The sequence below is a fragment of the Heterocephalus glaber genome, unplaced genomic scaffold, assembly GCF_053883595.1.
Source record: "Heterocephalus glaber isolate CG9 unplaced genomic scaffold, H.glaber_assembly_v1.0 deba00001429, whole genome shotgun sequence".
NCBI lineage: Eukaryota > Metazoa > Chordata > Mammalia > Rodentia > Bathyergidae > Heterocephalus > Heterocephalus glaber.
In genome coordinates, this window is record NW_028258294.1 from 3,423,967 (window position 1) to 3,439,396 (window position 15,430).

At 33.0% G+C, this 15,430-nt stretch overlaps 1 protein-coding gene across 26 annotated transcripts in view; it reads right to left on the minus strand.

Annotated features, from left to right (window-relative positions):
• Picalm (phosphatidylinositol binding clathrin assembly protein) overlaps positions 1-15,430 on the minus strand; it is a 186,906-nt gene that overhangs the window by 53,764 nt on the left and 117,712 nt on the right. For all 26 annotated transcript variants that reach the window (XM_087212108.1, XM_013066857.3, XM_087212105.1 and 23 more), the window contains 3 exons: positions 10,686-10,828; positions 6,108-6,183; positions 4,021-4,123 (listed from right to left, as the gene is read on the minus strand). In XM_087212108.1, coding sequence (XP_087068234.1) covers positions 4,021-4,123; positions 6,108-6,183; positions 10,686-10,805 — 299 coding nt within the window. In that variant the 5' untranslated portion in view covers positions 10,806-10,828. The remainder of the gene's footprint in view (positions 1-4,020; positions 4,124-6,107; positions 6,184-10,685; positions 10,829-15,430) is intronic.

Consider the following 15,430-nt stretch of genomic DNA (forward strand, 5'->3'; position numbering starts at 1 on the left):
ACTTTTATGTAATTTTCTACATACCTTCATACACAAATTTATTTCTATTTACAGAAAAGATTAAATACACCAAAGGTAAGTTAGGCTGCTACACTGTCTGAATTTTTTTAAAGGTTTATGACTCTGGGCTAAGGATGTAGCTCAGTGGTATAGTGCTTGCAAGGTGTATACAAGCCTTGATCTTGAGCACTGTCAAAAAAAAGTTCATTACTTGCATTAACATAAAAAAATTATTTTAAATGGGGCACGATGGTACACGCTGGTAGACTCAGCTACTCAGGACATGAGGTAGGAGTATCATTTGAGCCCAGAAGTTCCAGGACAGGCCAGACAATATACTGAGGCCACATCTTAAAACAAAACAAAATTTAAAATCTTAATAAATGAAACTCTTTTACACAGAAATCCTCTCCAAAAGTTCTAGTCTACTGGTTTTTGCCATAATATAAAAAAATTTTAACTGCAGTCATACACTCAACTTATACCCTATATTCTTTACTTTTCTTTCTTATTTACATAAGCTGATATATGTACATATATATGCATTACATTTGTGTATAGTGTCACTGTTGTGCTACTACTTAGTTCGTACTCAATTATGGCTCCTCGTTTCAGTCAAATAAATACTAATTTTACGTGTATAATCAGAGGATAGTCTTACCCAATTAAAAAGTTTGCTTTAAAAAAATACAAAATCATCAACTATCCTTAGTCTCAAGGCTGGCATTAAAACTGGGGGGGGGGTTAGTATTTTTAAAATACATTAATCTGAAATCTACAAATATTTTGAAGATAAGCTAAAAACACTTTATAGTGAAGCATTAATAAAAACTCAATTGGAAAATAGCTTACTGGACAGGACATAGGGGTTAAGAACCAGACTGCCAATAGGAACCTCTCCATTAAAATCTCCCAAAGTATCAAAAAATATAAAACAAAACAAGTAGAATTTAGTTTTGGTAAGTTCCAAAATACCTCCTTATTAATTTGGAATTTTAACACAGAACATTTGAGTTCAGCTTTAAATTCCTGTATAATTATGTGATTACTTCTACATTTTCATTAAAGTTTCCATTTCAGTTTAATAATTTAAAATTTCAAAAGAACAACTGTAAACAATATATCAATATATCAATTGCTTAGATCTCTGGGATGTATGATTAGCACAGGAGCTAAAAAAGGTATTCACCAATATATTTTTGCAGATGCCAGATTCCCCTCAGGCCAGGTCTTCAAAGCTAAAAGGATCATCATCATTGTCCTTCAAGAGTATCTTTAGATGGGGCTGGGGATTTAGCTCAGTGGTTCCGACGCCTGCCTTGAAAGAATATCTTTAGTTGCTTTTTCCTGAGGAATATCATATATTCCAGGAAAAAATGCTGCATATCAGGTATACAAGCACTAGTTCTATCATTCAGGTGACTACTTCATAAGCAAAGATGACTACTATCAGGATACATTAAAAAACTAAATTCATCTGCATTCAATATTTAAAGGAATCTTAAATTGAAAATGGCTCAAAAGAAAATCGAAGAATCTCACAGAAAAATATTCCATATTTATGTACTAGAAACTGAATGTATTAAAAATGGCAGTAATCCTTAAACTGATCTACAGATTTAAAGCAATCCTTGTAAAAAAAAAAAAAAAAAAATCCCAGACGTAAAAATTGACAAGGTGAACCTTGTAAGGTCCCCCAGAAGAGACAAAACAATCTTGGAAAAGAACACAGCTGGAAGACTCACACTTTTCAATTTCAAAACTCACTACCAATGCAACAGTAATCAAGTCGGTGTGGTACTGGCATAAGGAAAAAACAGACAGATCAATGTAACAGAACTGAAAATCCAAAAATAAGTCTTTACATTTATGGCCAATTCATTTTTTGTTTTGTTTTTTTGGTACCAGGGACCTTGCGCTCGTGGGGCAGGCAGTGGCATTACTGAGCTAAATCCCCAGCCCTCATTTTTAACAATGGTGGTAAGACCACTCAACGAGAAAAGAATTATCTTTTCATAAAATAGTTCTTGGACAACTGGATATACACATACAAAAGAATGAATTTGGACCCATGCCTCGTAGCATATACAGAAATTATTCCAAAACAGATTAAAAAAATCTACATATGGGCTAAAAAATATGACTTGTATTAAATACTTTTTTTAGACATGACAATAAAAGTATAAGCAACCAAAAGGAAAAACTGAAAATATGAACTTTATCAAATTTAAAAACTTTTGTTCTTCAAAGGATAAGAGAAAGTTAATGAAAAAAATTTCCAAGAGGGTGAAAGTATTTGTAAGTCACAACGTGATTAAGGAAGGGTGTCCAAAATACACAGTCCTCCTCTTACTCATGAAGAATAAGTCCCAAGAAGCCCAGTGGATGTTTAAAAACACACACAGTACTAAACCTGTAACTGACGAGCAGGTAGGTGACATATAACAACATAGATATGCTGAAAAATGAGATGATTCACACTCAGGACAGGGCAAGATAGAATGAGGGTTCATCCAGCAACTCAGAATAGTGCCCAATTTGAAACTTATGAATTCTTTGTTTTAGTAATTCTCCATTAATAATTTCAGACCATAGTTGCCCAAAGACAACTAAAACTACAGAAAGCAGTAAGGGGAGAATATATTAAAAACAAAACAGAAACAAAAACCTGCTTGTCAACAATGAAAAAAACCTAATTTTAAAATTAGCAAAGTATTTAAAGACACATTTTTTCAAAAAAGATATACAAATGGCAGATAAGCATATAAAAAGATGCTGTTATTAGCCATCAGGGGAAACGAGAACTAAAAACCACAAGACACTACCTCATACCCAGTAGGATAGTAACAAATAACAAAACTAACAAACAAAACCATACAATAACCACTTTTTTTTTTCTCGCAAGAACACAGAACTCACATACTGCTAATGGAAATATAAAATGGTTCAACTACTTTGAAAAACAGTTTGAGAGTTATTAAGAACACTGAAAGTAAGAGTTATGGCCCAACAATTCTACTCCAAGGTATACTCATACATGTGAGAGAGAGAGAGGATAAAAGTGAATTAATAAGAAAGTATTTTAAAATGTTAAAAAAAGATAATCCAGGGCTGGGGATTTAGCTCAGTGGTCTCGCTGCCTGCTGCACAAGCACAAGGACCCGAGTTCAATCCCCGGTATCAAAAAAAAAAAAAGATAATCTACATAAAATCTTATATACAAATATTCATAGGAACATTATTCCTAATAGCCAAAAAATGGAAACCATTCAAAAGAAATGAAGTCCTGATTTATGCCACAACTTACAAAACCAGGTATACACACTTCAGGAAAAAAATAGCATGATTTTTTTCAACAGATGGTATTACCCTCGTACAGGGGACCCTAGAGGATATCCTATATCACAGAAAACCCATTACATTGCCAGCCACTAGAGAAAAAAATGAAAATGCATATGCAGGAATCTCAATAGACTAAGGTTATCTAAGCAGCAATTCATTGCACTAATATTAATGTCTGGAAGCTAATGGTCACCACTTTGAGCACCTGTATTAATCTTAATAAATTTAATATTTAAATATTTATACAAGTTTTTCTTTTCCTAAAGTGTGTATACATTTTTTGGCAGACTCTGCATATACCACAGCTTAAATATGTTGTGCAAAATGAAAGAAGTCAAATGCAAATATCCATATAGTTCCAATAACATGAACTGTCCATAATAAGTAAAGTGACAGAGGCAGAAAGTAGATTAATGATTGTCAGGGTCTGGGGGAAAACGAGAATGGAAAATGACTACTAGCTATGAAATAATGAAAATATTCTGGTATTACATAATGGTAATAATGTTGCACAACTTCATAAATACACTAAAAACCACTGAACTGTAGACTTTGAAGGGGTGAATTTTATGTAAACTAAGCACAGCTGTTAGAAAAATTTAAAAATTTTCAAAAAAATTCTACTACAAAAAGATATCTGATACACATTAGATGTCAAAAAAAGAAAGTATAACTCACCCTCTCTTCACTTTCGTGAAATCAAATGCAACTTGTCTGTATGAAACTGCTTTTTCATTTAAATATCTACTATACCGCCTAATAAATGTAGACATGTCATATCCTATAAGAAAAGAAATATAAAGTTTTCATAAATGATTAAACTCTCCATTTACCCACAAAAAAAACCCTTACATTATTCAATGGCTATATTATCTTGATATCCCAATTCAATTTAGTGATGGAAAAGTAATATTATCTATCAAATTCTCTAAGGGTTCACATTTTTAAAGTCAAGTACACATCACTTACAGCTTTTTAAAAACCTTTTCCCTTAGAATTTCACTTAAACAAGTCAATTTTGCTTCTGATCCACATTCCTATTCATCAGAAATTAGAACATGTTCTCTTATGCAAGTTAATAACTTCAAAACTCAATTTTATCATCACGCAACTTTTAAAAATTTTATACATGTGAAATCATTAGATGTGCATTATTTAGAATGACCATAAGTAATATATGCCAACCTTATAAAAAGTCTTGCCCAGTAAAATGAAATGGCAATATGCAACGATAAGGTATAAATTCTATGGGCTTTTTAACTAAATGAATACATAAATCACTGTAACATTTTCTTTCCTAATCATAAATCTGAATACTTCATCAATATGAAACTGTATCAACATTATTTTTAAAAATACCAAAAACTCTGTATGTTACTGTCTGGCTCAAGAAGTCTATATATTTTAGCTCCTTACTGAAAAGCAGGTCCATTTTATTTTAAATCATTTTCATCCATCAAATTTAACCTTAACTGATCATCTCTGCTACTTTTAAATGACAGTATCAAAACAACCACATTACCTAATGTGACTAGACCAATTCACTTATTCAGAAAATAGTCACTGAATGCTTACTAAAAAAAAAAAAATCAGTGAACTGGTCACTACTGAAGAAAAATCAATAAACAAGATTTTTTTTTTTTTGGTACCGGGGATTGAACTCGGGTCCTTGCGCTTGCATAGCAGGTGGTGGAACCACTGAGCTAAATCCCCGGCCCAATAAACAAAATTTTTAAATCATGCTCTTAGCCTCAGGTTGTGTCCTATCTACTAGTACACTTTACACAGTATTACGTACTCACATTTCTCAGCTCTTTTGTTCATACTGTTCCCTCTAATCTATTCTACCTAATCTTCTAATAGGGGAAATACCACTCATCTTCCAAGAGTCAACTTCTCTGAAACATTCCCTTAATCCTTTGGGTTCCCAAAGTACAACTGGTAGCCGTAAGTCATATAACATGTTTCTCCTAGTGACTAGCCTAGAAGTTTCATGTCTGTACATCCACTATATATGTAATATGCCTTACCCCTCCATGAAATACAGCAACAATCAAAACACTTTTCAAAACCACCACTAAATTACATATTTTAACTATTGTTTAGTCTCATTTTTATAATCTTTTTAGAATATGAGCTTTTTTTAAAAAAAGGCTCTAAAATTATACAAAAATTATGGATAAAATTCTTAAAATTTACCACTAAAACTGCTTAATTTCCATCTTAAGGAAATGGGAACTTAGTAACTAATAAGATAACAAAACACTCACCTTAGCTAATTAAACATGTATTATTCCAAGTAGATCTCTTGGAATAAAATAATAAAATAATGTGATAATAACAATGAAAGTACATACTTACACAGTGTTTCCTGTGTGCCAGGCAGTGCTCTAAGTACTCTACATTAGTTATTAACTAGGTTAAGCCTCATGACAACCATACTGGGTAAGGACTGTCATTTTCCCTGATTTTACAAGTACGGAGAGGTAAAGTAACTTGCTCAAGTTCATACAGCTGGTACAGATGAGAAACAAACCCAGGCAATCCAGCTCAAGAATCCATGGTCTCAACTACCTGGTACTGTTTATAAGAGTGTTGAGGTAATTAAATCAATCTTAATCTTCAAATTAAAATATTTTTTCCCTACAACCTTCACTAAAACATGAAGTTTAAAACAGCATATATTCTAAAAGACAGAGCACAACTCTATAGTAATCATACGAGGTTACTCCTTTGATTTTCTATAATTAGTAAGTTGTCCTTACCTTGTAATCCACTTTTATCCAAAAAATTGCTTAAGTTAAACAATGTGTTTCTTGAAGCCAAATACTGAATAAAACGCTGGAGAGAAAAAATTATGTCAAATTAAGGTACTGCCATCTCACGAAGTCTAATTTGAAAATTAGCAGAAAAGGTTATAGTTAACAAATTCCATTAAGTTTAGCTAGTTTAAATTTCTCATTTCTATTAGTTATAAAACCTAAAAATGTAATACATGTTTTCACTAGAATATAGGAATTCATTAAAGCCTAATGCCTGAAGCTATTAAAAATATTAGTCAAATTAATAAAATAGGCAGTTTTAAACTAGAACCAGTAATTTTGGTTTTAAAACAGCAGTGGTGATGAACCTATGGTATGCATGCCACAGCTAGCTGTTTATTATCACTGAAAGCTCTAAATGGTTTACCATCACTGCTGTAGAGTATCAGTACCACAGCTAACAATATTCAGATCTCATCTGCACTGTTGTTTTGTTTGTTTGATATAGGGTCTCGCTATGTTGCCCAGACTTCCTCAAACTCCTGGGCTCAAATGTTTCTCCTACCTTAGCCTCCCGAGTAGGTGGTACTATAGGTACTACCTAGTGTGCCAAATTTTTATGACTTTAAAAAAACCCCACAAAATATTCCTAATCATAAAAAGGAACTATACTATAAAGATACTCTTACTCACTGCCCAGATTAAACACAATTAACATATTCACTTCAGATCTTATTATAGAATCAAAATGTTGTATCATTACATATGTCATTGAATACAACCTTCAGTCTTATTCCCTTTCTTTCCTCTTCAGCACCGATTACTTTTCTCAAGTCCACACTTTTTCACAATTTTACTAGTTTTGTTTTGTGGTTTAAATATCATACCGTACTTACTCTTTTGCAATATACTTTTAACTCAACTTTCACCCAAGAATTATCCATTTAGTGTATGTAGATCTAGTTCATTCATTTTAAGTGATATTCTAGTATTCTAGTGAACATCATTATGTTTCCATTTCTTTATTTAGGGATTTTTAAGTTGTTTTCAGTTTTCATGGTTATTAACAAACATTGCAATGACATCTTTTAACTTGGTCTTCATGTACAAATACAGGATGTATATACTTAGGGCTGAACTAGGTCAGCATGTATGTATAAGTTCATCTTTTCAAAATACTGTCAAAATACTCTTACCATAGTGCTTATCATAGTACATTACCTTAACTTTCCTTTATATACAACCTCTGAAACAGACAGATAAATAACTGCCTCTCAAATTCATTTCTCCTTAGGACTCCCTTTCTTTTTTAAAAAAAAATTCATGCAGAGGTTTATCATCAACTAAGATGTATACCACCACCCACAAATTAGATCTTGTTCACTTGAGATCACCCCAAATTAATAAAACTAGGACTTTGAAAACAAATTTGTAAACCGAAGATCATGTTTCACCATTATCCTAAAACAATCTCTTTCAAAAATCATTAAAATATCCTAAGGCACTACCAGTACAATTTCTTTTGTAGACTGATAATATTCTTCTTAACCTTTGCATTTTATAAGTGAACATGTTTTACGCTATCAGGCCATTTCATTTATGTCTTTAGGGATAACAGACTTAAATTTTCTTTGTCCCTTCTATATTTAATGTAGTATTTAGCTGCAAAGACATGGTTTTAATCACGTTTTGATTACGTTTCTAATAACATCCTTGTGATACTCAAAATGGTACAGTATTAAACACCATGCCACCAATCTGGCGAATGGTTCACAGGTTCAATTTTGCATTACATGAGATAATGTGGAATGTATCACCGTAAAAGTCACTTATACAATGGTAAAATACTTTTTTTCTTCCCATAGTTTTTCTTTAACATTTTATAGGAGGAGAAAGTTAAGAGGATTAAGTTTAAAAAACTTGCAATAATGAATGCATACAGCAAGACACAAATAGACTTGGAATGGTCTTGCTGCCCCAGAATGGCAAAATACTGATAAATGTTTTGTTTTTTTTTTTGGTACCAGGGATTGAACTCGGGTCCTTGCGCTTGCACAGCAGGCAGAGAAACCACTGAGCTAAATCCCCAGCCCAGAATACTGATAAATGTTGAAGCTAGACAACAGGTACATAAGCGTTTACTTCACTATTCTATAGCATATGTTTGAAATTTTTCATAATAAAATATTTAATGGCTCTATACTTCTCTTTCTGAAATTTCATCTATAAATTTTTCTACATTTCCATTTACTACTCATGTACAACTTATGCTGTAACAGGTGCCTTGGTCAACTCTATTTCTCATTAACGTATGATCATGATAATGATGAGAAACCTAATGCTCACAGAAGTGTCTTGTCCAAGTCATCCAGTTAGTTAAGTGGAAAAACAGGGTAAGAGTACTTAGCCGCCTGATGTCAGGCTCCTTGACACAAAGACCATTCAGTCTTAACTTTTTGAGATTTTTCTCTGTGGTCATGTTTCTCAACCTTAGCACACTACTAGTATGTACCATAGGAAGGAAATTCTTTATTGCTGAAGACTGTCCAGTGGATTCTAAGATGTTTAGCAATAATCTTGGCCCTTACCTATCAGATACCAATCCCATCTGGTTGTGACAAATACTGGGTAAAGAGGAAAAAAATTACTTCTCTTCTTCATGCAGTTTGAGACTAGTGTCCTACAGCATAGCTGAAACCTCATGCATACACTCTCACAAGCTAATCACATCTGCTGATGGCAAAATTTAAAAGTTGTACAAATTAGCATAAAAAATAAGCAGAGCAAGCTTATTGGTGTGATGACTTATGTTTCAACTTGTTTCACTGAAACTTGAATGCTAACTTCAGCAAATGAATAATGTAGGTATTATACATAAAATTATCTAAATAAGATAATAAGGCAAATTATACATGAAATTATCTACAAAACACACTGAAATGTTCTCTCTCTCCTGTACGGCAACTATATGGAATGGCATTCAACTATGTTTTACCTTTATCAACATATTGTCTCTAGCACTATCACCTTACTTACAACTTCTGAAAGCCAATACTGAATACTTTTTATCTAGCACTATAGTTGGTTATATTTGTGGATTTTTTTCTTTTTAAAGAATAAATTGTACCCCTCCAAAGAAAAACACATATAAGTCTGAAATTCTTCAGAATAAATGATCACAATCCTAAGTAAACACATTCTTCATAAAAACAGAAACTATCATCTTAGTTAAGGCCAAATGTTTTAAGTTATATTTAAGCTACTAGATCCAAACATTTCTACTGGCTCTGTAAATTAATTATAATGAATTAGAAAGCTATTGAGTAACACATACCCTGAAAATAGGTGTGTCTGTTGACTTAGTAATCACATCTCGGGTAACACTCCTGGAAGTCATTTTAATAATTAAAAAGTACTAGTAAAATCGCTCTATGTGGTACTACAATAATGAACAATTAACAAACTATATTTCCAGCACATAATTAAGAAAATTATGGAACACAAAATTATGTAAAGATAATAGAACAAATATAAAATATGGGTATGCTTATTTATATGATTATATATATATATGCTAATATAATGTTTTATCTCAGTTGTGGTTATAGTTATTAAAAATACAAACACTTTTGGACAGTGACCACAAGGAACACCAAAATGTATCAACAGTAATATCTGCTTGAATGATAAAGTAGTTGTGGGTAAATTCCTGCTTTAATTCTAAAAATTAATAATGCTGCATTGGTATTTGTCAAAGAGTCGTGTCTCATGATTGAAAAGCTCAAAGTAACAAGTAAAGGGATGGATGTCAGAAAAGTAAAAGTACTCAGCAATCTAACACCAACAACTAATGTCCCTAGTTTCTATGTCAGCCATTGTGGACTACATTTTCCTAAGGCACATAGCAGTATGGATTTAGCTAGTTTGATTCCAATGTTCTTGGGACGTTCCTTTCAATACAGTTTTACAAGTAAGTACACTGGGCAGGAAAAAAACCATTCCAGATTGAGAACCAAAACATTAGCTACCATACTATCAATGAAAATAAGATGATTCTCTCCAAACAGAAAACTGCAAACGCTTAGCTTATTTTTTACCATGTTGAGCAAGAAAGACTTTAGACACATCTATGATAAAGAAGGAATTCTTCAACCAGTCTCAGCTAACTGCCATTTTAATTTTCGATCTCCAAAACTTGAACTAGGTGAAGTATTTCCACAGACAACCATACGAAATCAGACAGAAATCTGCACTACAATTAAAAAAGTGATATAGACAAAATAGGTAGTATATAACTGAAGACTGCAAAATCAGTGCTGCTTTTAGAAACCATTTCTTGAAATTATCTTTGCTTTCTAATCTCATTATTGAAAGCTTCTTTGCTCTGACCCACTTTCTGTTTTTAGTTTATGGGCCATCTTTCCTCAAATGGCAGGGCCTACAAGTGTATTTCTAGCTAAGCACCTTGCTCTCTTTAACTACATTATTCATTTGCTGAAGTTAACATTCAAGTTTCAGTGAGAGAATCAAGTTGAATCATCAGTAATCACACCAATATACTTGTTAATCAAAAATTCTTACCTCATTTCCATACACCATCAAATGATGAGTTGTAATGAGAGATTTGAAGACCACCACCCAACTACTGTTTGTAGTTCGTTCAAATAAACTGTCTGCCAACTGTGGGATGTTCACATTCATCTCATTTGTGCACTGAATTAAGTCTGTAACAAAAAATTTTAAGATTAATTTACTCTCTGGTTTTAATTTATTGTTAATGCCATATTTGCACACTAACATGAAAAACCTAACAAAGTGGAGCAAAAACAGCCAGTTTGGAGAATTTGTTAAAAATATTTTAGAAGAGCAATTGAGATTACCAAGAAGTAGGTATTGATTAGGACTCATAAATGATCAATAATACCAGAAAGTAAATCAAACTCCCTTATGGTGTAATTCGCCGTCAAGCGCGTCATTCATTTCAAAAAGTGCTTCAAGGCCTTGAGGAACTTTCAGTTCTCTTACTACTCATGGACTTGTATAGTTACAATACTGGTATTGTTCATCCTTTTAAAATTAAATTTTTTATTTAAAAATTTTCTTTTAATACTTTTGAAGATATCATTCATATAGAAGCATGAGCAAGCTAAAGGTCAATACCTTTATTAATACCTACCTAGAGGGCTATGTTTGCACTAATTGAAAGATAAAAGCAGAAATTTGGTCTGTGATTGGGTTAGGATTGGTTGCTTAGATAAAATATTATTTCTCAGTCTTTTCAGTTTGGCTGAGTCAGCTTAGGTATCAGTTGATATTAACTAGCTAATGCTAATACAACTGAAAATGGGGATGTTTCTTACTGCATGAATTTCAAAATCAAAAATAACTCAGAAACTACTATTTAGTATTACTTTGACAATGTTAAAGCAACAGAAGTTCTAATTTTATATTTCAAACTCAAAAGCATTACTATAATGTAGTACACTACTGTTTTAGTGCCAAAACTAATTTTTAAAAGTTCTTAACAGACCTCAGAGTATTACATATAATCTGCTTAAAAGATATCACTGGCAAATTCAATACAGGAAATACAAAATGTAATCCAATTTAGAAAACCAGAGGGAAAGCCTAGGAAATGAACTGCTTTACTTTTAAAATACATGTGAAATATAGTGTCTCAGATAACTACCATAAAGAGAAAAAATTTTAAGATTTTCATGACAGTTAAGTAATTTGTTCATTTTTAATATTTAGTTCATAATGATTAAATATGAATTCAAATGAGCTAACTTGATCTTGAAACGACAATGTAACTAAGAACATTTTTCTGCTTACAATCCTCCAAACTGTTTGGTTTGGTAGGTCTGATTATACCAAGTAACATTTGCTAAACAAATGCATTTAAATAAGCAGGTACCTTGGCCAACAGGGCTTAAAAAACAAAGCACACAATAGTCAGAGCGCCCAGAGAACAGAAGAATGATAAAAGGCTTTCACAATTACAGACTACTTACAACAAAAATGAAATAGTAAATTCAAGTTGGATGTGCATGGGTCAGCTTCTGAGTAAAAACTGGAATTTGATCTGCTTTCTGAATCTTCATATTATTTTATACCCAACCTAAGGCTCTGAATGTATTGCATTTGCCTTATTTTAAATATAATCTATTAAGGGCAAAGTCCTCTTGCTTTATTTTTTAATCTTTTAAAATTTCAAGCACTGAAGTCAAAATTCTGCCTTGATGTTTCCTAATTACAAGAAGCTATATTTCTAACTTCTCTCTTCCCCCCATATTTAGCTTTATGTACCTAGATTTTTCTTCTACATTATTCCACAAACTATTTTGGTGAACATGGCATTAACAGTAATTTTATTCCTCAGAATCTTGTGTTTTGGGTTTACAAAATTGAACTTGTTATAAAATTTGTCACAATACAGCCCAAAGGAGCTCCTATCTCTGTATATGCTGATATTTATGCAACCCCAAGATCCCATCAGTAAACAAGTCCTTCTGATTCTACTTCCTAAACCTCCAGAAAACCCACTTTCTCCTCTTCATTCCACCACCAGTACCAAACCCATAATTCAGATCTTATTTAACTAGGGAATATGTACCAACTATTCTGGAGGCATTAGGAAATTTGGGAGGGGGAATTATCACATTATCTGAAGAAAGAGATTAATTATCCTGCAATCCACAACCATTACTCCACAATTAAGACTTCCCTCAATGAAAAACGTTGATCTGACTGGCTTCCATACTTCTGGGTAACACCTGATTTGGGGTCTTGCCCATCCCACATCTCCAATCTTTCTCAAAACTGGCCAGCGAGTGACCTACAACACAACACTGTCACTGCCCTAAACCTAAATGATGTCCCTACCATCTACAGGGACAACACCTTCTGTCACTGTCAATACTTTTCTTCTTCCATCTTAGTCTTCTATACATGTAGAACCAGTTTCCAATGTTCTGTCATGTACATTATTTCATTCCATGTAGTTGACTTATAATCTTTCCATTTCTGTTCATTCTTCAAAAAGGTAATTCCTCATTGCTTTCTTTCCCTCCACAGACTGAGGAACCTCCCAAAGTTACTAAAACTGGCACATAATTCTAACTACAGAATTATTCTTCTACACTTATTATTTACTTCCAAATCATTCTCTTCTGCCACAGACCTTAAAAAGTTTGCAATAAATTTTTATTCCTTATCACAGTTAGGATTAGAGCCTGATTTTAAACAAGGAATATAGATCTGTTTTAATTAGTGTGTATATATTTATATATATGGAGTGTATACAATATGATATACTATGTGGTATATAGTATATATACTATATTATCAACTACAGTATGCTTAGAAATGACCACTTAAAAACTAAAGGATACTGGCCAGAGTGGTAGCTCAGTGGTAGAGTATTTGCCCAGCATGTGCAAGGCTCTAGATTCAATCCCCCGTACCACTAAAACAAAATAAAATCTGAAGAATAACTCCCACAGCTAAAAAATAATACTTCACATATAGCAACATAAGAAAATGAAGAATTCATGCTTAGATTATGAATCTGAGTAAATCAAATGCAAAAGCAAAGTTATACAAGTATTATGGGGGGCTACTAAAGTTATACAACCTGAAGTACAGACTCCAAATAGTATCTTTTTTTAAAAAAGTACCAATATATTTTGTTTTAAAAACTATTCTTCAAAATTGTCCCATGTAATTTCCTAGGTGTCATTATAGAGGTTTAACATGCTTTTCTCAGGGGAAGCATTTCCATTTTACATGCCTGTTGGAAATAGAAAACAATGCACTTGAAACCAATTATAAATCAATAATAAATTGTTGGTAAGATAAGGCTGCAAAGGATATTCACACCCCCTCCATTTCCCTCAGTACTGGGGACAACCTAGAGCCTTCTCACGAAGCAACATTTCAAACCTTTTTTGAAACTTTATTTTGTTCATTTTCACCCTATCACCCTTTGCCTGACTACCCACTAGTTTAACACTGGGAGAGGGGTTAATGTGCCTATGTTGCTCATATCCACCCCTGCCCCTGCCAGAGTATCTTTTTTTATTAGGAGTACATGTGTGCAGCACATGTTTACATTCCACTGTGGGAAGTTGGTACACGTACGTTAATAATTCTTTTCCATTCCCTTTCCTTTTCTTCCCTCCCCATACATCCACCTCTTGATCCTTTCGTGTATGCGTGTGTGCATGTGTACATGTTTTCAGTACACGTTTCCATTCCTTGTGTGGAGTTGGTACATGTAATCCCAATTCCTTCTTTATCCCCTACCCTTTTTCTCCCTTTTCCCTCCCTCCATCACATCTCCTTCCCCTCTGAGAAAGATCTATCTTAATTCAGCAAGTCATTTTCTCTATGTATTAATTTTTCTTCTGTACAATGTTTCTTCTACAGTAACTAAAAAATCTTTACAAGTTGGAGCTCCAACAACTCAGAAGGAAAATGTTTTCCCCATCTGACCAACCAAAAGCAACTTGCTCCAAATAAGTCATACACGTCATGGGAATCTCAATATGCACTTATGTCCCATGCTCAATCCAAAAGATACTATTTCTTAAAAAAGCAAAAACTAAGTAACAATTTTCCTAATCAAAAAGATCCCAAAATGACACATCTTCTATTTTCTTGGATTACTTTGAGAATATAAAAACTTCACTACTTTCTTGAATATTTCATTAACAATTCCCAAACCCCAAACTCAAAAAGATAAGTACCACACACATGTAGGTTCAAATAATGAGATTTTCTAGTATTAAACAGCATGAAGAAAACAGGCCTACCACAACAATGAAAAGCACTTTTCTGACAGAAAATTAAGGGACCAAATCCTACCACACAAAATGGTCTCACTTTTATTATTTAACATGTTCTTTTAAAAATGTCTGAGGTGGAGAAAGCAGATATTATTTGTACTTACACAGGAAAGGCCCTGAATATTTATGACTATACAGGTAATTAAATTTTTGTAAAGGATCAGGATACTTACATACACAGCGAGTAAATGCCCAACTACCCAATGTAAAGCAAATTTTGAGCTAATTAAAAACAGTAAGAAAAATAGTGGAAACACACAATAGTGTTTTTGTACTAAAGGAAAAATTTTCAACAAAGTACAAAATAGACCGCTTACCAGATGACTTTGTTAGCCTTATAACCATATTCCTAGTGCAGGCTGCCAACCTGTATAGACTTCCCTAGACAAAGTTCATCAACTTCAGAAACCTCAATTAGGACACTGAGGGGTTTACTTCTACACCAAGTCAGGCAACGCAGTTAGTGGCAAGCACCAA